This window comes from Hemitrygon akajei, chromosome 11, assembly GCF_048418815.1.
Source record: "Hemitrygon akajei chromosome 11, sHemAka1.3, whole genome shotgun sequence".
NCBI classification, from domain to species: Eukaryota; Metazoa; Chordata; class Chondrichthyes; order Myliobatiformes; family Dasyatidae; genus Hemitrygon; species Hemitrygon akajei.
Window position 1 is genome coordinate 173,449,149 of NC_133134.1, and position 27,708 is coordinate 173,476,856.

At 45.9% G+C, this 27,708-nt stretch overlaps 1 protein-coding gene across 3 annotated transcripts in view; it reads right to left on the minus strand.

Moving 5' to 3' along the window:
- Positions 1 to 266: 266 nt before the first annotated feature.
- The window catches only part of mmp24 (matrix metallopeptidase 24), a 132,414-nt gene continuing 104,972 nt past the window's right edge, over positions 267 to 27,708 (minus strand). For 2 of the 3 annotated variants that reach the window (XM_073062292.1, XM_073062291.1), the window contains 4 exons: positions 13,318 to 13,456; positions 10,050 to 10,200; positions 7,756 to 7,871; positions 1,660 to 6,962 (listed from right to left, as the gene is read on the minus strand). In XM_073062292.1, coding sequence (XP_072918393.1) covers positions 6,625 to 6,962; positions 7,756 to 7,871; positions 10,050 to 10,200; positions 13,318 to 13,456 — 744 coding nt within the window. In that variant the 3' untranslated portion in view covers positions 1,660 to 6,624. Of the gene's footprint in view, positions 290 to 1,659; positions 6,963 to 7,755; positions 7,872 to 10,049; positions 10,201 to 13,317; positions 13,457 to 27,708 lie in introns of those variants that run through there. The other variant, XR_012100918.1, reaches the window with a different exon arrangement.

A 27,708-nucleotide genomic window follows, 5' to 3' on the forward strand; every position in this document is an offset into this window, starting at 1 on the left:
ACACCAGGAACCTTCCTAAACATGATTAACACCCAGTCTCCCTCTGACACCAGGAACCTTCCTAAACACAATAAACACCCACCTCTCCTTCTGACACCGGGAACCTTCCCAAACACGATAAACACCCAGTCTCCCTCTGACACCGGCTACCTTCCCAAATACGATAAACACCCAGTCTCCCTCTGACACCGGGAACCTTCCTAAACACAATAAACACCCAGTCTCCCTCTGACACTGGCTACCTTCACAAACACGATAAACACCCACCTCTCCTTCTGACACCGGGAACCTACCCAAACACGATGAACACCCAGTCTCCCTCTGAGACCGGGAACCTTCCTGAATACGATAAACACCCAGTCTCTCTCTGACACGGGGAATCTTCCCAAACACGATAAACACCCAGTCTCCCTCTGACACCGGGAACCTTCCCAAACACGATAAACACCCAGTCTCTCTCTGACACTGAGAACCTTCCCAAACATGATAAACACCCAGTCTCTCTCTGACACGGGGAATCTTCCCAAACACGATAAACACCCAGTCTCCCTCTGACACCGGGAACCTTCCCAAACACGATAAACACCCAGTCTCTCTCTGACACTGGGAACCTTCCCAAACACGATAAACACCCAGTCTCCTTCTGACACCGGGAACCTTCCCAAACACGATAAACACCCAGTCTCCCTCTGACACCAGGAACCTTCCCAAACATGATAATCACCCAGTCTCCCTCTGACACCTAGAACCTTCCTAAACATGATTAACACCCAGTCTCACTCTGACACCAGTTACTTTCCTAAACACGATAAACACCCAGTCTCCCTCTGACACCAGGAACCATCCCAAACACGATAAACACCCAGTCTCTCTCTGACACCGGGAACCTTCCCAAACACGATAAACACCCAGTCTCCCTCTGACATCGGGAACCTTCCTAAACATGATCAACACCCAGTCTCCCTCTGACACCAGTTACTTTCCTAAACACGATAAACACCCAGTCTCCCTCTGACACCAGTTACTTTCCTAAACACGATAAACACATAGTCTCCCTCTGACACCAGGAACCTTCCCAAACATGATAAACACCCAGTCTCCCTCTGACACCGGGAACCTTCCTGAACACGATAAACACCCAGTCTCCTTCTGACACTATGAACCTTCCTAAACATGATAAACACCCACCTCTCCCTCTCACACCGGGAACGTTCCCAAACACGATAAACACCCAGTCTCCCTCTGACACCGGCTACCTTCCCAAAGACGATAATCACCCAGTCTCTCTGACACAGGGAACCTTCCCAAAGACGATAAACACCCAGTCTCTCTGACACAGGGAACCTTCCCAAAGACGATAAACACCCAGTCTCTCTGACACAGGGAACCTTCCCAAACACGATAAACACCCAGTCTCCCTCTGACTCCGGGTCCTTCCTAAACACGAGAAACACCCAGTCTCCCTCTGACACCGGGAACCTTCCCAAACACGATAAACACCCAGTCTCTCTCTGACACCGGGAACCTTCCCAAATACGATAAACACCCGGTCTCCCTCTGACACCGGGAACCTTCCCAAACACGATAAACACCCAGTCTCTCTCTGACACCGGGAACCTTCCCAAATACGATAAACACCCGGTCTCCCTCTGACACCAGGAACCTTCCCAAACACGATAAACACCCAGTCTCCTTCTGACACCGGGAACCTTCCCAAACACGATAAACACCCAGTCTCCCTCTGACACCGGGAACCTTCCCAAACACGATAAACACCCAGTCTCCTTCTGACACCAGGAACCTTCCTAAACATGATTAACACCCAGTCTCCCTCTGACACCAGGAACCTTCCTAAACACAATAAACACCCAGTCTCCCTCTGACACCAGGAACCTTCCTAAACACAATAAACACCCACCTCTCCTTCTGACACCGGGAACCTTCCCAAACACGATAAACACCCAGTCTCCCTCTGACACCGGCTACCTTCCCAAATACGATAAACACCCAGTCTCCCTCTGACACTGGCTACCTTCACAAACACGATAAACACCCACCTCTCCTTCTGACACCGGGAACCTACCCAAACACGATAAACACCCAGTCTCCCTCTGACACCAGGAACCTTCCTAAACACGATAAACACCCAGTCTCCCTCTGACACCGGGAACCTTCCCAAACACGATAAACACGCATCTCTCCTTCTGACACCGGGAACCTTCCCAAACACGATAAACACGCATCTCTCCTTCTGACACCGGGAACATTCCTAAACATGAAAAAAACCCAGCCTTCCACTGCCACCGGCTACCTTCCCAAAGACGATAAATACCCACCTCCCCTTCTGACACCGGGAACCTTCCCAAACGTGATAAAAACCCAGTCTTCCTCTGACACCGGGAACCTTCCTAAACACGATAAACACCCAGTCTCCCTCTGACACCGGGAACCTTCCTAAACACGATAAACACCCAGTCTCCTTCTGACACCGGGAACCTTCCAAAACACGATAAACACCCAGTCTCCCTCTGACACCGGGAACCTTCCCAAACACGATAAACACCCAGTCTCCTTCTGACACCGGGAACCTTCCCAAACACGATAAACAGCCAGTCTCCCTCTGACAACGGGAACCTTCCAAAACACGATAAACACCCAGTCTCCCTCTGACACCAGGAACCTTCCTGAACACGATAAACACCCACCTCTCCTTCTGACACCGGGAACCTTCCCAAACAGGATAAACACCCAGTCTCCCTCTGACACCTGGAACCTTCCTAAACACGATAAACACCCAGTCTTCCTCTGACACCGGCTACCTTCCCAAACTCGATAAACACCCAGTCTCCCTCTGACACCGGGAACCTTCCTAAACACAATAAACACCCAGTCCCCCTCTGACACCAGGAACCTTCCTAAACACGATAAACACCCAGTCTCCCTCTGACACCGGGAACCTTCCCAAACACGATAAACACGCAGTCTCCCTCTGACACCGGAAACCTTCCCAAACACGATAAACACCCAGTCTCCTTCTGACACCGGGAACCTTCCTAAACACGATAAACACCCAGTCTCCCTCTGACACCGGGAACCTTCCTAAACACGATAAACACGCAGTCTCCCTCTGACACCGGGAACCTTCCCTAACACGATAAACACCCAGTCTCCCTCTGACACCAGATACTTTCCTAAACACGATAAACACCCAGTCTCCCTCTGCCACCGGCTACCTTCCCAAAGACGATAAATACCCACCTCTCCTTCTGACACCGAGAACCTTCCCAAACACGATAAACACCCAGTCTCCCTCTGACACCGGGAACCTTCCTAAACACGATAAACACCCAGTCTCCCTCTGACACCGGAAACCTTCCCAAACACGATAAACACCCAGTCTCCCTCTGACACCTGGAACCTTCCCAAACACGATAAACAGCCAGTCTCTCTCTGACACCGGGAACCTTCCTAAACACGATAAACACCCAGTCTCTCTCTGACACCGGGAACCTTCCTAAACACGATAGACACCCAGTCTCCCTCTGACACCGGGAACCTTCCCAAACATGATCGACACCCAGTCTCCCTCTGATACCGGAAACCTTCCCAAACACGATAAACACCCAGTCTCCCTCTGACACCGGAAACCTTCCCAAACACGATAAACACCCAGTCTCTCTCTGACACCGGGAACCTTCCTAAACACGATAAACACCCAGTCTCCCTCTGGTACCGGGAACCTTCCTAAAGACGATAAACACCCAGTCTCCCTCTGACATCGGGAACCTTCCTAAACACGATAAACACCCAGTCTCTCTCTGACACCGGGAACCTTCCCAAACATGATCAACACCCAGTCTCCCTCTGACACCGGAAACCTTCCGAAACACGATAAACACCCAGTCTCCCTCTGACACCGGAAACCTTCCCAAACACGATAAACACCCAGTCTCTCTCTGACACCGGGAACCTTCCTAAACACGATAAACACCCAGTCTCCCTCTGACACCGGGAACCTTCCCAAACACGATAAACACCCAGTCTCTCTCTGACACCGGGAACCTTCCCAAACACGATAAACACCCAGTCTCCCTCTGACACCGGGAACCTTCCCAAACACGATAAACACCCAGTCTCCCTCTGACACCGGGAACCTTCCCAAACACGATAAACACCCAGTCTCCCTCTGACACCGGGAACCTTCCTAAACACAATAAACACCCAGTCTCCCTCTAACACTGGCTACCTTCACAAACACGATAGACACCTAGTCTCCCTCTGACACCGGGAACCTTCCCAAACATGATCAACACCCAGTCTCCCTCTGACACCGGAAACCTTCCCAAACACGATAAACACCCAGTCTCCCTCTGACACCGGAAACCTTCCCAAACACGATAAACACCCAGTCTCCTTCTGACACCGGGAACCTTCCTAAACACGATAAACACCCAGTCTCCCTCTGACACCGGGAACCTTCCCAAACACGATAAACACCCAGTCTCCCTCTGGTACCGGGAACCTTCCTAAAGACGATAAACACCCAGTCTCCCTCTGACATCGGGAACCTTCCTAAACACGATAAACACCCAGTCTCTCTCTGACACCGGCTACCTTCTAAAATAGGAGTTTCTGTTGTCAATTCCACAGCACAGTGAATTTTAATTGGACTCATCTGATTGTGATGGTGACAATCCAGTAGGTGGTTCATGTGCTTGTCAATGGAAAAGTCACTTTAACATTTAACCAAGTCAAGATCACTGTTGAACAATTACTGCTGTTGAAGCTTCATCAAACCTAACAGAGCCATTGAAACATTGCCCATCAGGTTAAAGTGGATATCTGCAATTTTGGTCAACAAAACAAATAAATGATTATTATTATCTGCTCATAATTCACAATTAAGTGTAAACAGGGGTTGGTGCAGCTGTTCAGAAAGAGACTCCCCATACACTGGATGGTACTGCATTGCCAGACCCCTTTTTAGCTGTCGGAGCAGGGAGCCCCAGGGATGATTGCAGTGGTCAGTCCCTAAGGCAGACGTCAGCCCTAGTGGTAGTGCTCAGCCTCGTGCTGTCCAAGTGTAGTCACCGGTCTAGGGTCAGCATTCAGACCCGGGATGATAGCAGCCTGGGCTCAGTGCTCCTCCCAGGTGGCTGAAAACTGTGGTCAATTCAGGGGAAGTGGTCAGCAGTCAGCCTCAGGTCATGCTCACTCACTGGGCCTGTGGGCAGTGGTGTGGCTGAGGGCTGCGGTCGGTTCTGGAGGCTGGGGGAAGTGCTCAGTGATGAACCCTGGTGACGTTGAGGGCTGTGGTCACGGGATGTAGTGTGCCTTGGGGGGATGATGACAGCACGAAGCCCTGGGGGGTGGGGAGGAAGGAATTTGGGGTCAGCAGTCAGTCCTGGGGGCTAGGGAGGGATTGGTCAGCCCTTGGGGGAGGGGAATGGGGGCCGCAGTCAGCTCATGCACAGCAAAAAGTCCCACGGGGGGGGGGGGGGTTGGCCCAGGGTCATAGGTCAGTACCAAAGGGATGAGGGCCAGGGTTGGCCTGGGGTCAGCAGACAGCACTGGGGGTTGGGGTCTGGGGACCGCAGCTAGTCCAGGGTCAGAGGTCAGTCCTGGCGGATGGTCAGCCTGTGGCTGCAGCAGCACATAGAGTATCATCTGGAGCCAAGTCCGGTTCCTCCAACTGGTTACCCTGACAAACCTACTCTCCGCTTTCACACAGACCATGGGATAATACTGTTTGGCTCAGACCCAGACCCTGGCCACGTCCAAGTCACTACTTTCCCCTTCAGAGAAATGACCACCTCACTGACCGTGTGGCTCATGGGTGAAAGGGTGGGTCTGGATCTACCAGAGTACACTGGACAGGTAACTGCTAACACTGACCGTTCAGCATGCTTGGCCTCCAGGCCTGAATTGGGTCGGCCTCTGATCGAACCGCCGTGGTCACAGTTTCAATAATGATAGCTCACAAAGACTTGTTAATGTTGACATTCAAGACTTGACCAAACAACTAACAAAAAAAGTATGTTTTAAGGCTGTTTAACTATTGTAGATATTTTGGCCCCCACTTATTTCAAAATACATTGAAATGTTTTATTCCCCCTGTAGATTAACAAATCTAAGTTCTCTTTCCTCTAGTGTTGCACTTAATGTGTAATAAAATGACGTTACATGAAGAGTCGGATCTTTGTCTGAGGACCGGTAGCATCTTTTCTCATTCAACATTGAGTTTTGAAAGACTGTTCTGCTGTGAACATCTGCCAAACCGGTAACCGTTCAACAACACTGCAGAGAAGGAACGCAGGCCCGAGTCCGTCCTCGCGTCTCTGCGGTACTTGCCCGTGTTTATTGGAAAGGTCCACCCATTGACGTATCAACATACGCAGGCAGACTGGGCTAACACAATGGCACATCACAAACATGAATGAGGCATTGTAGGAAAGATGCGAGATGTGTGTGGTGGGAGCCCCTAGTTCACTTGTCCATGGAAAAACCACAAATACCACGAGGTTCAGAGATTCCAGACTCTCATTTATCCTTCCTACAGATGGAAGATTTCTGCCTCATTCACGAATAGCCCTCATGAACCAATGCATTTGTGCACACAGATGCTCAGACCCACTCTTGTACCGAGCGCTTACAGGCCACCAGGTTCTGCTGTGACCCCTTCTGCTTGAACTGGAAGATGGTGTAGATGAGCACCAAGATGCAGAGGGACAAGATGCAGGGGATGACAACAGCGATGGCATTCACGGTGCTGGGTACATCATTGATCTGGACCATGATGTCCACGTCGTCACTGGGCCGATGCCGGTCTCCATTCATGTCCACATCTTTGTGATTGCAACCCATCCAGTCTCTAACGATCGATCGAGGGTAACCCGGCTCCACGATCAGCTTCTGATTGTCAAACTTCCAATACTGTTTCCCTTTGTAAAAGTACGTGTAATCTGAGTGAAGAAACAGAAATAGTTCACACAAGAGCATGCTTCACTCTTGGTTACTGCAAACGATAGCCCAGTGAGGTCGTATGACATAGTCAGTGCAGTGCACTGAGAGACTGTCCTTATCATTAGATCAGCTCGCAGCACCATGGATCACCATCACTATGATGGACCGATTGGCCTCTGTACAGGATGAGAACCAGTGATAGGGCCAGGGCAGGCACTGATTTGCAAGGAGAAGGTCCCAGCACTGCAGGTTTGAAGACCCAGTCCTGGCAGAGACACTCCTCATGTCAGAGATGGTCCTCTCAGTGATCCCATTGCCAATGTACAACGTCCCTCCCTCCCTCCCTCCCCCTCACAGGTCCGTCACACTCATAACTCCCTCCCTTCCCCCACAGGTCCGTTACACTCACCCCTCCCTCCTTCTCCCCACAGGTCCCTCACACTCACCCCTCCCTCTCCCCCACAGGTCTGTCACACTCACCCCTCCCTTCCTCCTCCACAGATCTGTCACACTCACCCCTCCCTCCCTCACCCCCCCCACAGGTCCGTCACACTCACACGTCCCTCCCCCCCCACAGGTCCGTCACACTCACCCCTCCCTCCTCCACAGGTCTGTCACACTGACTCGACCCTCATGTCCCCTGCTGGTCATTTCAGCCATTCCACCTCTTCTACACCCTGCCTTGCTCTGTGCTGAAGTGTTGAGGTTTGAGCTCAGGATTCGGCCTGTGGCAGAGACTCCTGGTTATTATGGACCCACCACACCACAGCCCACCTACTGAAAGAAACTTACTCCCTTCCTTACTGACGAAGGCCCCCTGAGGGGACTCCGGAATTCCTTTCCAGATGGTGATGGGTTTGGGATAGCCAGGGTCAGACGCCTGTCGCTCCTCGTTGTACCTCCAATACCTGTCAAACAAACATCTGCTTCAGCACACCATCCTGTCTGCACCCTGCCCCGGGCTGCTGGTCCCCCTCACCCCCCAACGCAGAACCTCCTGCCCCAGCAGACTGCACCCTGCCCTCACCATCTACCCCCTCAGGGGTATCGGACCTGTCCCCACCAGCCACACATTCAGGAAGGTCCTGCAGTCAAGAATAATTCACAGTAATTGTCCAGTTTAACTTTGATGCCGGGTAAGTTATTTGAATCCTTATTGAGGGACAGTATGAACTGTAGATTAATCACGAACAGTCAGCACAGATCTACCTGTTGATGATGTTCAGTGAAACCTATCAAATATTGAAAGCTATCGATAGACTGGACGTGGGGAGGACGTTTCCTATAGTGGGTGAATCTAGGACCTGAGGGCACAGCCTCAGAATAGAAAGATGTCCATTTAAAACAGAGATGAGAAGGAATTTCTTTAGCCAGAGGGTGATGAATCTGTGGAATTCATTGTCACAGACGGCTGTGGGGGTCCAAGTCATTGGGTATATTAAAAGGCAGGAGAATGGGATTGAGATGATCTACAGGCAGTTCATAAGATGATTCCAGGAATGAAAAGGTTATCATACGAGGAGCATTTGATGGTTCTGGCTCTGTACTCGCTGGAATTCAGAAGATGAGGGGGGGATCTCATTAAAAGCTTTCGCATGTTGAAAGGCATGGACAGAGTAGATGTAGAAAGGATGTTTCCCATGGTGGGAGAGTCTAGGACAAGAGGGTACAGCCTCAGGAAGAGGGGCTCCATTTAAAACGGAGATGTGGAGAAATTTCTTTAGCCAGAGGGTGGTGAATTTTTAGAATTTGTTAGCACATGCAGTTTGTGGAGGCCAGGTCGTTGGGTGTATTTAAGGCAAAGATTAATAGGTTCTTGATTGGACATGGCATCAAAGGTTCTGGGGAGAAAGGCTGAGGAAGGTAAAAAGGATCAGACATGATTGGATGGTGGAGCAGATTTGACAGGCCAAATGGCCTAATTCTGATCCTATCTCCAGCATATCCTTTGGCTGTGTTTGTTGTGAACACAAACTGTACATTGTCTGTACGTGACACAGATATGTGAATGTGAAGCAGAGGCTCCCAGTTTCTATGGACCCACCATACCACGGCCGATTCACTGATGGATGGAACAAGCTGCATTCATGACAGCAGTGACATTGATTTCATCAAAGCTTTTGACAAGGTTCCAGATGCCGGGTTACTGAAAGCCCTTGGGCGAGATGGGAAACTGGTTCGATGGCAGAGGACAGACAGCCTGGCTGATTGTGTGACCAGAAACTGTTACCATTGGTGTTCCAGCTCAGTATTCAATCCCTCACGGATTACAACACATTTTTAATGTGAATTTAAACAAAAGCCAGCAGCAGACGTAACATGTACAATTCAGAAATCGTGGAGAGGGTGTGATTCAGAGCAGAGCAGCCACTTTTTTCCTACAACCCTGATTAACCCTAACCTAATCACAGGACAATTTCTCCACCCAGTTTGTGGGAGGAGACCGGAGCAGCTGGGGAAACCACATTCCACGGGGAGGACGTATTGACTCCTTACGGAACAGTGTCAGAATTGAACACTGAGCTCTGGAGCACCTCAAGCTGCAATCGACTCATGCCAATTGCTATGCTAGCAAGGTGCCTGTGTTAGTACTGCAATCAGGCAGTTTGAGAGGCTTTTAGACAGACACATGCATATGAAGGGAATGGAGGGATATGGATGGTACACAGGATGAGGACATTTAGTATAAATTAGCATCAGGATTGGCACAACATTGTGGGCTGAGTGGCCTGTTCAATGCTGTGCTGTTCTATGTCCTAAGTGCATTTATGGGGAGAAGGTAGAAGAATAGGTTTAAGAGGGATAATAAATCAGTCATGATGGAATGGTGGAGCATACTCGATGGGCTGAATGGCCTAATTCTGCTACTGTGCTTTATGGTCTTACTGCATTGTCAAGCAGCAAGGATAAAACTGGTGTTCCCAAGCACAGGGAATTAAGAAAGACCAAGACAACAGCTAAAGACTGATTTAATAATGCAGGAACCTGGGTAAAATAGGTAACCGAGACATTATTTTGCCCGGAGATTTCACTTATGGAGAAGCTATCACTACTGTACATGCAGATTGCAAAGAGAGTCAGGATACTTGTTTCCTTTGAAGAAGTAGGTTTTTCCCACTGGCTCCCAGCGAAGGGCAGTGTCGATTCCCTCCCGGGGAAGCCCCTTCCCCAACTGCAGCAACCCATGAGGGTATCCAGGCTCAGCTGTCACCTCCTTGAACACCCAGTACTTGTCACCTGTGGAGCAATAACATCAAACACCTTAAGGAGCAAGACGAGGGATGGTGTTGGTCTGAAGTTTACGGAGAGTGTTGGTACACTGGGGTGGATGGTGTTGGACTGAAGTTTACAGACAGTGTTGGGACACTGGGGTGGATGGTGTTGGTCTGAAGTTTACGGAGGTGGATGGTGTTGGTTTGAAGTTTGGGGAGAGAGTCGGGACACTGGAGTGGATGGTGTTGGTCTAAAGTTTACGGAGAGTGTTGGGACACTGGGGTGGACGGTGTTGGTCTGACGTTTGGGGGGAGAGTGTTGGGACACTGGGGTGGATGATGATGGTCTGATGTTTGGGGGGAGAGTGTTGGGACACTGGGGTGGATGGTGTTGGTCTGATGTTTGGGGGGAGAGTGTTCCAACACTGGGGTGGATGGTGTTGGTCTGATGTTTGGGGAGAGTGTTGGGACACTGGGGTAGATGGTGTTGGTCTGAAGTTTGGGGAGAGTGTTGGGACACTGGGGTAGATGGTGTTGGTCTGAAGTTTGGGGAGAGTGTTGGGACACTGGGGTGGATGGTGTTGGTCTGAAGTTTGGGGATAGTGTTAAGACACTGGGGTGGATGGTGTTGGTCTGATGTTTGGGGAGAGTGTTGGGACACTGGGGTAGATGGTGTTGGTCTGAAGTTTAGGGATAGTGTTAAGACACTGGGGTGGATGGTGTTGGTCTGATGTTTGGGGGGAGAGTGTTGGGACACTGGGGTGGATGGTGTTGGTCTGATGTTTGGGGGGAGAGTGTTCCAACACTGGGGTGGATGGTGTTGGTCTGAAGTTTGGGGAGAGTGTTGGGACACTGGGGTGGATGGTGTTGGTCTGAAGTTTGGGGAGAGTGTTCCGACACTGGGGTGGATGGTGTTGGTCTGAAGTTTGGGGATAGTGTTAAGACACTGGGGTGGATGGTGTTGGTCTGATGTTTGGGGAGAGTGTTGGGACACTGGGGTAGATGGTGTTGGTCTGAAGTTTAGGGATAGTGTTAAGACACTGGGGTGGATGGTGTTGGTCTGATGTTTGGGGGGAGAGTGTTGGGACACTGGGGTGGATGGTGTTGGTCTGATGTTTGGGGGGAGAGTGTTGGGACACTGGGGTGGATGGTGTTGGTCTGAAGTTTGGGGAGTGTTGGGACACTTGAGTGATGGTGTTGGTCTAAAGTTTACGGAGGTGGATGATGATGGTCTGATGTTTGGGGAGAGTGTTGGGCCACTGGGGTGGACGGTGGTGGTTGGATGTTTGGGGAGAATGTTCAGACACTGTGGTAGATGGTGTTGGTCTGAATTTTGGGGAGAGTGTTGGGACACTGGGGTGGATGGTGTTGGTCTGAAGTTTGGGGAGAGTGTTAAGACACTGGGGTGGATGGTGTTGGTCTGATGTTTGGGGAGAGTGTTGGGACACTGGGGTGGATGGTGTTTGTCTGAAGTCTGGGGAGAGTGTTGGGACACTGGGGTGGATGGTGTTGGTCTGAAGTCTGGGGAGAGTGTTGGGACACTGGGGTGGACGGTGGTGGTCTGAAGTTTGGGGAGAGAGTTGGGACACTGGGGTGGATGGTGTTGGTCTGAACTTTGGGGATTAAATCCACTCCACCTTCTTTGTATTAAGGTCACTAAGGGGTTCAATCATCGTGACAACCTTGGGAGAGCACTGGGTGGAGTTAGACCGAAAGTTTCCGGGGGTGAGGCGTGGGTTGTGAGATACAAATAATAGTGATGATTTAATTATTAATGACAAGTGACCCACCCCAGATCAGAGCTACCGGCAGTCCTATCATTAAGTGTGGTGGATCAGGGCATTGTCAGGCTGGGATGGGGAGAGAGGCAAGTCTGATAAGCAACTATGAATCCATGTTCGAGCAGACCAGCCTCAATGAGAAGCCCCATGTGGAGCTTTATCAGTGAACACTGGTCTAGTTTACAGCTCCTCCATTAAACTGACCAGCCCAGAAAACATCCTATCCATTAAACTGACCACCACAGAAAACAGCTCCACTGAACTGACCAGCCCATAAAACATCTCCTCCAGTAAATTGACCAGTCCTAAAAACATCTCCTCCATTAAACTGACCAGCCCTGAAAACATCTCCTCTATTAAACTGACCAACCCTGAAAACATCTCCTCTGTTAAACTGAGCAGCCCTAAAATCATCTCTGTTAAACTGACCAACCCTGAAAACATCTCCTCTGTTAAACTGACCAACCCTGAAAACATTTTCTCTAAATTGACCAACCCTGAAGACATCTCCTCCAGTAGAACAACCAGTCCTAAAAACAACTCCATTAAACTGACCATCCGTGAGCGAGGTCTTTTCAGGAGATTAGAACCCCATTCTTGATGGCTTCATTGGGAAATACTAGGGGATGGCATTCTAAACACATTCGATTCCCTGATGAAAGATGACTCACACTGTGAAAGCAAGACCCCTCAGTCCAAACAATGACATCAATAGGAAATTATCCAATCTAAAACCCATCTGATGTATTCATGTCTCTGACCACTATTTGCTGTCTAAGGGAGATGGCAGGGTTAACACCCATAACTCCTCTTAAGTGGGTACCCTTGTCCTCACCTGCCCCTCCCACTTAAAGCACTGACTTGCTCCCAATTCTCTCTGTTGAATGAACTGCTTGGGTTCACCAACACCCCCTGCCCATCCCACCCCCCCGCCTCACGGATGTTGCATCCTGTACCCTCTGGAACATTACATTCTTCAGGGACATTCCCCTTACGATATTCCATCTTGCTTCTCTGGGACACACCCCACGAAAACACCTCCATCCCCCAGGACGCTCCACACCAACTCCATTGGGATGCCACAACCCCTGGTGATATCCCCCTTCGTGTACCACCCAGGGATAACACCCCTCCCCCAAGACATTCAACCCATCCACTCTGGGACACCACATAGCATGGGGACCCCCCCCCCCCACTGAGAATCATCCAAGGGTCATTCCTCCCCTGCACTATCACTGGGCACAATGGCACTCTGTCCTTCTGACCCTTCCATGCCCTGAGGTGGACAATGTGCCAGCATGGCCGGTACCAACGTTCTGACTGACTGACTGATGAATGGCAGTTGAGCAACGAGCTCTTACCTTTAAAGAAGACAAACTTTCCATCTGACCTCTCATAGGCAGCGTCGATCCTGGTGGGGAGCCCCTTCCAGAACTGATCGATCTGCATGGGATACCCCTCCTGCACACGGTTGTTCCGTAGACGCCAGAACCAGCGATCCTGTGAGAATGCAAATGGTAACGGGAATGTGGTGCAGTCAGGTGGACTCTGCGTTTGTAACATTGCTACGACATCCTAACTCCTGACTTTGCTCTGCACCCTCGGGCCACAGTCAGAGCAACACCTAACAGAGCGTGAGCACCATGCCGTCACAGAGTGAGATACACCGCCAGTCACAGAGTGAGACCCCCGTCACAGAGTGAGAGACCCCCCGTCACAGAGGGAGACCCCCGTCACAGAGTGAGAGACCGCCCCCGTCACAGAGTGAGTGACCCCCGTCACAGAGTGAGAGACCCCCGTCACAGAGTGAGATACCCCGTCACAGAGTGAGAGACCCCCCATCACAGAGTGAGATACACCGCCAGTCACAGAGTGAGACCCCCGTCACAGAGTGAGTGACCCCCGCATCACAGAGTGAGAGACCCCCCGTCACAGAGTGAGAGACCCCCGTCACAGAGTGAGTGACCCCCGTCACAGAGTGAGAGACCCCCCCGTCACAGAGTGAGAGACCCCCGTCACAGATTGAGACCCCCGTCACAGAGTGAGTGACCCCCGTCACAGAGTGAGAGACCCCCCCCGTCACAGAGTGAGAGACCCCCCGTCACAGAGTGAGAGACCCCCGTCACAGAGTGAGAGACCCCCGTCACAGAGTGAGATACCCCGTCACAGAGTGAGAGACCCCCCATCACAGAGTGAGATACACCGCCAGTCACAGAGTGAGACCCCCGTCACAGAGTGAGTGACCCCCGCATCACAGAGTGAGAGACCCCCCGTCACAGAGTGAGAGACCCCCGTCACAGAGTGAGATACCCCGTCACAGAGTGAGAGACCCCCCATCACAGAGTGAGATACACCGCCAGTCACAGAGTGAGACCCCCATCACAGAGTGAGTGACCCCCGCATCACAGAGTGAGAGACCCCCCGTCACAGAGTGAGAGACCCCCGTCACAGAGTGAGTGACCCCCGTCACAGAGTGAGAGACGGAGTCTCAAGATGGCGCTCATGGAGTAAACCGCATCTAGGCTTTGCTCCAAACCTTTTACGTTTTTTTTAACCTACAAACACCCCTTAAACTTATTTTAAAGGGGTCTAAACATATAGAATTTTTTTAAAAACTATTTGAATTACTCTCAACTCGCTGAAATGTCTAGAGCAAAAGAACCGAAACAGACGAAAGAACCGTTAACTTTAGAAGTTGTTGTGAAGTTTATAGACGCTAGATTTGATGAATTGGAGAAAAAATTACTTGGAAGATTCTCACAGTATGACAATCGTTTGAGATCACTCGAAGAAAAGTTCCTGACCCTTTCACGGGAATCAAATGAACAACATGCAAGCATTTTGGTTCTTGAAGAAGCTGCTCGTAAGAAGGATCGTATAATCGAAAAAATGCAAGAAGAGCAAACTTCGACGATCCAACAGATGGATCGCTATAAAGCTAAAATTACTGATTTGGAAAATCGTTCTCGAAGACAAAATCTTCGGTTAATTGGAATCCCGGAAAAATTTGAAAGCGGTGATCTGACCGTTTTCTTCTCCAAATTTCTAGTGGATGTCCTGGGCGAAGAAGTCCTGGATAACCCCCCGTTAATCGATCGGGCTCACAGAGTCTCTAGATATCGGGCAGATTCAAGTCTGAAACCACGGCACATAATTCTCAGGATCCATTATCCTCACATCAAAGAACGACTGATTCGTGCGGCTCGTAAAAAAGGTATGATAACCTATCAAAATTTTAATTTTCGCATTCTGGAGGACTATAGCCCCGAAGTACTACGGGCTAGGCTGGCTTTCAGATCGGTTATGTCGAATTTTCACCAGAAAGGCTACAAGCAAGCGTTGCTGTTTCCAGCACACCTGAGAGTCACCCTTCAAGATGGATCTTTTCGGCTGTTTAAATCGCCAGCGGATGCTCAAGGTTTCCTGGAACAATGACATTTGATCGGGCTGATCAATGTAATCTAGCCTATAGATTTGGATCTGTTATAGATTGACGTTTGGGTTCTTTTTTGATACGGTTCATATGTATTTCTTATATACGATTAAAGCTCTCTTTTTTCTACCGGGTTTATTCCGATTTCATATTTTTATATATTACTAACCGATTAATGTTGAAGATGACCTATTAGGGTTATTTTTTTTTCTTTTTTTTAATCGATATACGCTCTTTTTTTACATTTTTAGCATTTGAATATTAAGATTTGGAAGAATAAAATGGCGTTTCTTCTTCCCGACAGACTCCAGTGTCTGTAGCGTCATAACTGTTTTGATCTGTTCGAAAGTGTTAAACCTTCATTTATTGTTTTAATTTTTTTAACCCTTTTGATAATATACATTTATAACACTAATTTTATATTTTAATTTTTCCTATATCAACCCTTTTTTTATAATGTGGGTTGTTTGTATTTTTTTTTAACTTTGTTACGTCTGAGTTGCCGTCTTGAGACAAGGGGGTAATTTTAGTATTAGATCGCTCGCTTGCCTCTGTTTGGCTTTTTTCCTGGGGTTTTGAGGGTGGTGGGAGGGAGATTTTTCTTTTTTTTCTTTTTTCTGCTTGCTTTTTGCTTAGTTTTACTTCATGGGCTTATATGAAACTACTAAAATGGCTGCGGTGCTGTGACTTCCGGCTTCCCTTTGAACTTACTTCCCCCTTCCGAGTTCATGAGTTCACTTTTCTTTTAAACCTATACGTTAACTGTAATATGTATTGTCAATATGGATAAGACTATTAACTTTGTTTCTTGGAATACTAATGGTTTAAATCATCCGATTAAACGGAAAAAAGTATTCAAAGTATTCCATAGAATGAATGCGAATGTTATTTTTGTACAAGAGACTCATGTAAGGAAGGTGGATAGTCAGAGGTTGTTTAGGTTTTGGAAGGGCCAACAGTATCACTCAAATTCGCAAGCCAAAGTGAGAGGTGTTTCTATTTTTATAGACTCATCAACTGCTTTTATACATTATGAAACAATTTCAGACCCGCAAGGTAGATTTTTGCTTATTACTGGGTTGCTTTTTAATCAAAAAGTTGTTTTAGTTAATGTTTATGCTCCAAATACTGACTGTCCTGAATTTTTTAAATGTTTATTTACATCCTTTCCTAATTTGAATCAATACAGATTAATAATGGGCGGGGATTTTAATTGTTGTTTAAACCCTTTGATGGATAGATCCAAACCCATTCAAACTTTTCCGAACAAATCGGCTTCTCTTATTAATTCTTTTATGATTGATTCAGCTATCTGTGAAATCTGGCGTTTTCTACACCCTAATGATAAAGAGTTCTCATACTTTTCCCATGTGCATCATAATTACTCAAGGATTGACTACTTTTTCATTGATCAGCACTTCCTTACAGATGTCATGGATTGCAAATACGACTCTATTGTTATATCTGATCATGCACCTTTGAAGTTATCTATTAAGGTGACGGATTCACATATTAGTACTAAAAGTTGGAGGTTTAATTCTGTTTTACTGCAGGACTCTGACTTTATTAACTTTATTAAACAGCAAATTGATTTGTTTTTCTCAATAAATTCCACAGCAGACATCTCTAGTGGAACTCTCTGGGATACTTTTAAGGCATATATTCGTGGACAGATTATTTCATATTCTGCCGGAGTTAGGAAACGAACTAACTCTAAAATATCAACATTAGTTGATAAAATTAAGGCAATTGATAAGATTTATGCATTGACCCCTAGTAAAGAACTTTATAAAGAAAGGGTGGAACTTCAAATGGAGCATAGTTTATTATTAACCTCTTAAATTGAAAGTCAGTTAATTAAATCGAAAGCTCAATTTTATACATATGGAGATAAGTCTGGTAAATTACTAGCTAACCAATTGAAAATTGTTTCGGATAAGCGACAAATTACTAAGATTCGTAAACAAGATGGTACTCTGACGATTGATCACAAAGAGATAAATACAGCCTTTCAAGATTTTTATAATTCTTTATATCAATCAGAATGTACTAAAGACTCTTCTATAATGAGTGAATTTTTAAGGAAATTGAATATTCCAAAAGTAACTGCTGAGGATAGTGTATTTTTGGATACACCTATTACGGAGTCTGAAATAGAAAAGGCCATTTTCTTAATGAACTCGGGTAAAGCTTCGGGCCCAGATGGTTTTTCTGCAGAATTTTTAAAATCCTTTTCTTCTATACTTTCTCCTTGGCTTTGTAAAATTTTTAAAGATGCATTAAGTATAGGTAAACTACCACAATCTTTTTATGAAGCTTCTATTTCTTTAATTCTTAAAAAAGATAAAGATCCCACTGAATGTGCATCTTATCGGCCTATATCTTTGCTGAATATGGATTTTAAGATTTTTAGTAAAATCTTGGCTGTTAGATTAGAAAATATATTGCCTCGGATTATTTCTGAGGATCAGACTGGATTTATTAAAAATCGTTATTCATCTTTTAATATTAGAAAATTAATTAATATTGCTTATACTTCTTCATCTAAAATCCCAGAATGTGTCATCTCCTTAGATGCCGAAAAAGCATTTGATAGAGTCGAATGGTCATATTTATTTAATACTTTGCAACATTTTAATTTTAGTTCAAAATTTATATCATGGATTAAATTAATATATCAGAAACCTTTAGCTTCGGTTTTCACTAATAATCAAAGATCCCCTTTTTTTCAGCTATTTCGGGGTACAAGGCAAGGTTGTCCTTTAAGCCCTTTATTATTTGACATTGCTTTGGAACCCTTGGCTATAGCTATTCGTGAATCACCCAATATTTTAGGTATTACCCGTGGGGAGACGATGTATAAGGTATCATTATATGCAGATGATTTGTTATTATATATATCTGATCCTGAAAGATCTATTCCTGCTATTTCTTCTTTGCTTGCTCAATTTAGTAACTTCTCTGGGTATAAATTGAATTTTAATAAGAGTGAACTTTTTCCATTAAATATGCATACTCCAATTTATAATCGGGTACCATATAGAATTGTTACAGACTATTTTACTTATTTAGGTATTAAAATTACTAAAAAACATAAAGATTTATTTAAAACTAATTTTTTGCCTTTAATAGATCAAATTAAGCAACTTGCTAATAGGTGGTCCCCACTATCTATGTCTTTGGTAGGTAGAATTAATGCCATTAAGATGATGATACTACCTAAATTTTTATACCTATTTCAAGCATTACCAATTTTTATTCCTAAATCTTTTTTTGATACAGTTGATTCTAAAATATCGTCGTATTTGTGGCAGAACAAAAATCCTAGGTTAGCTAAAAAATATTTACAGAAGCCTAAGAAGGAGGGCGGTTTGGCTTTACCAAACTTAAGATTTTACTATTGGGCAGTTAATATACGGTATTTGATATTTTGGACACAAGAATCGACTACAGTTGCTGGCCCACAATGGGTAAATTTGGAATGTAAATCTGTGCAAGATTTCTCATTGATTTCAATCTTAGGATCTTCACTTCCCTTTTCGTTATTTAAAATGAATAAACAGATAACTAATCCTATAGTCAAGTATACATTACGAATCTGGTTTCAATTTCGTAAATTTTTTGGTTTGAATAAGTTTATACTGTCAAGTCCTATAACAGCTAATTACTTTTTTCGACCATCTTCCATAGATCAAGCCTTTTATTTATGGAAAACAAAAGGTATAACATGTTTTCGTGATCTGTTTTTGGATGATAACATTATGTCCTTCGAACAATTATCTAATAAATATAATTTATCTAAAACCCATTTTTTTAGATATCTACAAGTTAGAAATTTTTTATATAATGAACTAAAGTCTTTTTCGAAAGAATGTCCATTGGACATTACAGAAAGAATTTTAGCTCTTAATCCTTGTCAAAAGGGTCTTGTTGCTATCATTTATAATATGATTATGAATCTACAACCAGATATATCTGAAAAAATTAAGAAGGAATGGCAGGAAGAACTGCATTGCCCTATTTCTACTGAGCAATGGGAAAAAATTTTATTATTGGTAAACTCATCCTCTATATGTGCTAAACATACTCTAATACAATTTAAGGTCGTACACAGAGCTCATATGTCTAAAGATAAACTTGCTCGATTTTACTCGTATGTTAATCCAACCTGTGATAGATGTCATTCTGATATAGCTTCGTTGACTCATATGTTTTGGTCCTGTCCTTGCTTACAAAACTATTGGAAAGATATTTTTAATATTATTTCAAGAGTTTTAAATATTAATCTCCAACCACACCCTTTTACTGCAATTTTTGGCCTACCAATGATAGATAATAAGTGTTTATCCGCTTCATTCCAACGAATGATTGCATTTATTACACTAATGGCTAGAAGATCCATTTTACTGAATTGGAAAGAAGCCAATCCTCCAACAGTATTTCAGTGGTTTTCCCAAACTATTTCCTGTTTAAGTTTAGAAAAAATTAGAAGTGTGGTTTTCGATCCTTCAGTTAAATTTGAGGAAACTTGGAGACCATTTATTCAGCATTTTCATATGAATTAAACGGTCTGATCCTGAACCTTATTGTCACTATCCTGAATTGTGTGGATGGAGGTTGGGAGTCATAGGCACTACTGTATATATATAACATTATGCGATTGCCCATGTTGGTTAGTTTTTTTTCTATTTAGTTGTTGTTTTTTTTTTTTGGGGGGGGGGTTTCTCTTAATCATTTATATTATTATATGAGTTTGAGAGATTCTATGTATGGATCAATATATATTTGAATGTTTATCAATCTATTATGTACTCTCAAATGTCTTGTAACAATATTTTTCTTCTGTTTTTTTTAAAAAAACTAATAAAAAGATTTGAAAAGAAAGAGTGAGAGACCCCCCGTCACAGAGTGAGAGACCCCCGTCACAGATTGAGACCCCCGTCACAGAGTGAGTGACCCCCGTCACAGAGTGAGAGACCCCCCCGTCACAGAGTGAGAGACCCCCCGTCACAGAGTGAGTGACCCCCGTCACAGAGTGAGAGACCCCCCGTCACAGAGTGAGATACCCGTCACAAAGTGAGAGACCCCCCATCACAGAGTGAGATACACCCCCCGTCACAGAGTGAGAGACCCCCCATCACAGAGTGAAATACACCGCCAGTCACAGAGTGAGACCCCCGTCACAGAGTGAGTGACCCCCGCATCACAGAGTGAGAGACCCCCTGTCACAGAGTGAGAGACCCCCGTCACAGAGTGAGTGACCCCCGTCACAGAGTGAGACCCCCGTCACAGAGTGAGTGACCCCCGTCACAGAGTGAGAGACCCCCCGTCACAGAGTGAGATACCCCGTCACAGAGTGAGAGACCCCCCATCACAGAGTGAGATACACCGCCAGTCACAGAGTGAGACCCCCGTCACAGAGTGAGAGACCCCCCGTCACAGAGTGAGAGACCCCCCGTCACAGAGTGAGATACCCCGTCACAGAGTGAGAGACCCCCCATCACAGAGTGAGATACACCGCCAGTCACAGAGTGAGACCCCCGTCACAGAGTGAGAGACCCCCCGTCACAGAGTGAGAGACCCCCGTCACAGAGTGAGTGACCCCCGTCACAGAGTGAGACCCCCGTCACAGAGTGAGAGACCCCCCGTCAGAGTGAGAGACCCCCGTCACAGATTGAGACCCCCGTCACAGAGTGAGTGACCCCCGTCACAGAGTGAGAGACCCCCCCGTCACAGAGTGAGAGACCCCCCGTCACAGAGTGAGAGACTCCCGTCACAGAGTAAGTGACCCCCGTCACAGAGTGAGTGACCCCTGTCACAGAGTGAGAGACCCCCCCGGCACAGAGTGAGAGACCCCCCGTCACAGAATGAGTGACCCCCGTCACAGAGTGAGAGACCCCCGTCACAGAGTGAGATACACCGCCAGTCACAGAGTGAGACCCCCATCACAGTGAGAGACCCCCCCGTCACAGAGTGAGTGACCCCCGTCACAGAGTGGGGGACCCCTCCCTGTCAGAGTGAGAGACCCCCTCCCCCCATCACAGCATGACCCGTGGGTCACACCTATCCTCTACACGGATTAAATCTTCACTCCCTCAGTGTCACTGTTTTACAGTACCTTGGTACAGGAGTGGCCCTTCAGCCTATGTCTGTGTGATCCATGACACCCAGTTAAACCAATCGCAACTGCCCACACCTGGTCTGTTGCTTGCCTGCTCATGTGTGTAAACGTGCCCACACCTGGTCCATTGCCTTCTATTGTCTGCCTTTTCAATTGTCTAAACACCTGTCATATCTAATGAACTTTTCTCAGGCTTCCAGCCTGGTTCAGGTATAGATTATAACCAATGTTTCGATGACAAACTCTGCCATCTTCTTCAGGGATGATGTTAGGGCAAGTCTAGTCCAGTGGCATTTACACCCCAGTCATCCATCCCTCCTGATTGGTTAGTCCTCATCCAATCAGGTTTCCACTCTCCCAACTTGATTACAATGGAATTCCAGTTCTTACTTAAAGCACAACCTTCTTCATTGTTAAAGTTCTTATCTCCTGAAAGACCTCCTTCAGGGCCACTCAGTTTCCTGGAGATGTTTTCAGGGCTGGTCAGTTTAGTGGTGGAATTATCTTCAGGACTGTAGGAGATGTTTTCAAGGCTGGTCAGTTTATTGGAGGAGATGTTTTCAAGGCTGGTCAGTTTAGTGGTGGAGATATTTTCAGGGCTGGTCAGTTTACTGGAGGAGATGTTTTCAAGGCTGGTCAGTTTAGTGGTAGAGATATTTTCAGGGCTGGTCAGTTTACTGGAGGAGATGTTTTCAAGGCTGGTCAGTTTAGTGGTAGAGATATTTTCAGGGCTGGTCAGTTTAGTGGTGGAGATATTTTCAAGGCTGGTCAGTTTAGTGGTAGAGATATTTTCAAGGCTGGTCAGTTTACTGGAGGAGATGTTTTCAAGGCTGGTCAGTTTACTGGAGGAGATATTTTCAAGGCTGGTCAGTTTAGTGGTAGAGATATTTTCAGGGCTGGTCAGTTTAGTGGTGGAGATATTTTCAAGGCTGGTCAGTTTAGTGGTAGAGATATTTTCAAGGCTGGTCAGTTTACTGGAGGAGATGTTTTCAAGGCTGGTCAGTTTAGTGGTGGAGATATTTTCAAGGCTGGTCAGTTTACTGGAGGAGATGTTTTCAAGGCTGGTCAGTTTAGTGGTAGAGATATTTTCAGGGCTGGTCAGTTTAGTGGTGGAGATATTTTCAGGACTGGTCAGTTTAAAATTCTCTATAATCGATACCTGTACCCAGTTGGAAGCCTGAGATGAGCTTATTTGTCATATACGCCAGGAAAGCACTAGTCTTTTATCGCCTATCATATCTCTTCCGCCATCAGCCTGATTGTGTGTATAATCTTCTACCACTCTGGATAATAAAAAAAAAGTTGCCTCGTAAATCTCCTTTGAACTTTCTCCCTCTCACCTTAAACCTATGCCCTCTAACTTTAGACATTTCCAGCCTGGGAAAATGACCATGTACCCTATTCACGGCCTTTCATTATTTTACAATCTTCTATCAGTCTTCCCTCAGCCTCAATGTCAAAGTAACTTTATTGTCAAAGTACATTCATAGTACCTTGAGATTTATTTTCTTGCAGGCATTTACATAAGTGATAGGACATTCCAGAGTTAGTGGAGTAGACAGGAGATACTGTGGAGGTGATAACGACACCCGAATGGTATGTTGCCTCCCAGGTGCCAGGGTCAGGGGGAGGGTGGGCAGCCAGAAGTCTCGGTGTGTACTGGCACCAAAACATAGGGAGGAAAAGCAAGAAGGTCCTGAAGCAAGAATTTAGGGAGTTGGGTAGAAAGCTGAAAAGCAGGATCACCAGTGTAGTAATCTCTGGATTGGTGCCTGTGCCATGTGCCAGTGAGGGTAAGAATTGAATGATTTGGTAGAGGAGTGCATTGCTGACAAACTGCTGCAGGGGCCAGGGGGTTGAAATTTATGGATCACTGGGATATCTTCTGGGGAAGGTACAACCTGTACAAAAGGGACAGGTTACACCTAAACCTTCAGGGGGTCAATATCCTTGTGGGCCACTTTGCTTTTGGGAGGGTTTAAACTAATTTGGCAGGGGGTTGATAAATGGACTGAGGATGCGGCAGATGGTTTACAAGCAGAGATTGTATGGAGTGAGACTGTCAGGAAGGACAGGCAGCTGATAGGGCAAAATTGCAGTCAGTGGCATGATTTGCAGTGTAAAAGGGTTCAAAATCAAAAGGTGTTATATTTGAATGCATGCAATAGATGATCTTGTAGTCCAGTTAAAGACTGGCAGGTACAATGTTCTGGCCATCACTGTGTCATGGCTGAAAGAAGATTATAGTTGAGAGCTAACATCCAAGGATTGGAACAAAAGGATGTCAAGATAGACAGAGGGGGTGGCGAGGTTCTGTTGAAAAAAAGGAAATCAAATCCACAGAAAGAGGTGACTTAAGATCGGTAATTGTAGCACCTTGTGGGTAAAGTTAAGAAACTACAAGGGTAAAAAAAACCCTGCTGGGAATTATATACAGGCCTTTGAACAGAACCAAGATTTAGGATACAAATTACAAGAGGAGATGGAAAAGGCATGTAAAAAGGGCAATGTTATGATAGTCAAGGGGGATTTCAACATGCAGCTAGTCTGAGAAAATCATATTGGTGCTGGATCCTGAGAGGGAGAATTTATACAATGCCGTCAAGATGGCTTTTTAGAGCAGGTTGTGGTTGAGCCCACTAGGGGATCAGCTATTCTGGATTTGGTGTTGTCTAATGAACCAGACTGCATTAGGGTAAGCTGGCTCAAGTTTAAAAAAAAAACCCCTTAGGAGACAATGATCACAATATGATCGCATTCACCCTGCAATTTGAGAGGGAGAAGCTAAAGTCAAATGTACAGTGTTACAGCGGAGCAAAGGGAATTACAGAGCCATGAGAGAGGAGCCAACCAGTATTGATTGGAAGAAGAATAGCAGGGATGACAGCTGGAGATTCTGGGAGCAAGTTGGAAGGCACAGAATAGATACATCCCAAAGAAGAAGTATTCTAAAGGCAGGGCGAAGCAATCGTGGATGACAGGGAAGTCGAAACCAATGTAAAATTCAAAGAGAGAGCATATAAACAGAGCCAAGATTAGTGAGAAGTTAGAGGATGGGGGAAACTTTAAAAAACCAACAGAAGGAAACTAAAAAAGCCACGGGGGCGGAAATGAAATATGAAGATAAGCTAACCAGTAACATCAAAGAGGATAACAAAAGATATTTCAGATATATTAAGATTAGAAGAAAGGTGAAAGTAGATTTTGGACTTCTGAAAAATGTTGATGGAGAGGTAGTAATGGGGGAACAAGGAACAAGTACTGAATGAACTAAATAAGTATTTTGCATCAGTTTTCACTGTGGACACCACCAGTTTGCTTCAGTATTACTAAGGAAAAGGATCTTGGCGATTGTAGGGATGACTTACAGTGGACTGAAAAGCTTGAGCATGTAGATAATAAGAAAAAGGATGTGCTGGAGCTTTTGGAAAGCATCAAGTTAAATAAGTCACTGGGAATGGACGAGATGTACCCCAGGCTACTGTGGGAGGCAAGGGAGGAGATTGCTGAGCCTCTGGCGATGATCTTTGCATCATCAATGGAGACAGGAGATGATCCGGAGGATTGGAGGGTTGCGGATGTTGTTCCCTTATTCAAGAAAGGGAGTAGAGATAACCCAGGAAATTATAGACCAGTGAATCTTACTTCAGTGGTTGGTAAGTTAATGGAGAAGATCCTGAGAGGCAGGATTTATGAACATCTGGAGAGGCATAATATGATTAGGAATAGTCAGCATGGCTTTGTCAAGGGCAGGTTGTGCCTTACAAGCCTGAGTGAATTTTTTGAGGATGTGACTAAACACATTGATGAAGGTAGTGCAGTAGATGTAGAGTATATGGATTTCAGCAAGGCATTTGACAAGGTACCCCATGCAAGGCTTATTGAGAAAGTAAGGAGGTATGGGATCCAAGGGGACATTGCTTTGTTGATCCAGAACTGGCCTGCCCACAGAAGGCGAACTGGTTGTAGACGGGTCATATTCTGCATGGAGGTCGGTGACCAGTGGTGTGCCTCAGGGATCTGTTCTGGGACTCCCACTCTTTGAGATTTTTATAAATGACCTGGATGAGAAAGTGGAGGGATGGGTTAGTAAATTTGCTGATGACACAAAGATTGGAGATGTTGTGGATAGTGTGGACGGCTGTCAGAGATTACAACGGGACATTGATAGGATGCAAAAATGGGCTGAGAAGTGGCAAATGGTGTTCAACCCAGATAAGTGTGAGGTGCTTCATTTTGGTAGGTCAAATATGATGGCAGAATATAGCATTAATGGCAAGACTCTTGGCAGTGTGGAGGATCAGAAGGATCTTTTTTAAAAATCTTTTTTTAGGCCTCTTCTTTTTACACTGTATATCGATGATTTAGATCATGGATTAAATGGTTTTGTGGCTAAGTTTGTGGATGACACCAAGATAGGTGGAGGAGCAGGAAGTGTTGAAGAAACGGAAAGGTTGCAGAGAGACTTGGTCAGTTTAGGAGAGTGGGCAAAGAAATGGCAGATGAGATACAATGTTGAGAAATGTATGGTTGTACATTTTGGAAGAAGAAACAATCGGGCAGATTATTATTTAGATGGGGAGAAAATTCAAAAACCGGAAGTGCAAAGGGACTTGGGGGTCCTAGTGCAGGATACCCTAAAGGTTAACCACCAGGTTGGATCGGCAGTAAGGAAAGCGAATGCTATGTTGGCATTCATTTCAAGAGGAATAGTGTATAAGAGTAAGGAGGTGTTGATGAGGCTCTATGGGGCACTGGTGAGACCCCATTTGGAATACTGTGTGCAGTTTTGGGCCCCCAGTCTTAGAAAGGATGTGCTAATGTTGGAGAGAGTTCAGAGAAGATTCACTAGGATGATTCCCGGAATGCAGGGACTAACATATGAGGAGCATTTGTCGGCTCTTGGATTGTATTCATTAGAGTATAGAAGAATGAGAGGGGATCTCATAGAAACATTTTGAATGTTGAAAGGGTTGGATAGAGTAGATGTGGAAAGGCTGTTTCCCTTGGTGGGTGAGTCCAGGACAAGAGGTCACAGTCTTAGAATTAGAGGGTACCCATTTAAAACAGAGATGAGGAGAAATTTTTTTAGCCAGAGGTTCATGGATTTATGGAATTCATTGCCACATACAACTGTGGAGGCCCAATCATTGAGGGTTTTTAAGGAGGAGATTGACAGGTATCTAATTAGTCAGGGTATCAAGGGATATGGGAAAAAAGCTGGAAATTGGAACTAGACGGGAGAATAGTTTAGCTCATGGTGGAGTGGCGGAGCAGACTCGATGGGCCGAATGGCCTACTTCTGCTCCTTTGTCTTGTGATCTTGATGTCCGAGTCCATAGGACACTCAAAGCTGCTGTGCAGGTTGACTCTGTGGTTAAGGTGGCATATGGTGCATTGGCCCTCATCAATTGTGGGATTCAGTTTAGGAGCTGAGAGGTAATGTTGCAGCTATATAGGACCCTGGTCAGACCCCACTTGGAGTACTATGTTCAGTTCTGGTCGCCTCATTACAGGAAAGATGTGGAAACCATAGAAAGGGTGCAGAGGAGATTTACAAGGATTTTGCCTGGATTGGGGAGCATGCCTTATGAAAATAGGTTGAGTGAACTCGGGCTTTTTTCTTGGAGTGACGGAGGATGAGAGGTGACCTGATAGAGGTGTATAAGATGATGAGAGGCAGTGATTGTGTGGATAATCAGAGGCTTTTTCCCAGGGCTGAAATGGCTAGCATGAGAGGGCACAGTTTTAATGTGCTTGGAAGCAGGTGAGTGGTGAGTGCGTGGAATGGGCTGCTGGTGACGGTGGTGGAGGCGGATACAATAGGGTCTTTTAAGAGACTCCTGGACAGGTACATGGAGCTTAGAAAAAAATAGAGAGCTATGGGTAACCCTAGGTAATTTCTAAGGTAAGGACATGTTTGGCACAGCTTTGTTGGCCAAAGGGCCTGTATTGTGCTAGACACTAGAATACTACAGCACAGTACAGGCCCTTCGGCCCTCGATGCTGTGCCAACTCACATATTCCTTTTTAAAAGAAGTACTAAACCCACATTACCCCGTAACCCTCTATTTTTCTTTCATCCATGTGCCTGTCCAAGAGGCTCTTAAATACCCTTAATTATCCCTAATGTTTTAGCCTCCACCACCATCCCTGGCAAGTCATTCCAGGCACTCACAACCCTCTGTATAAAAAACT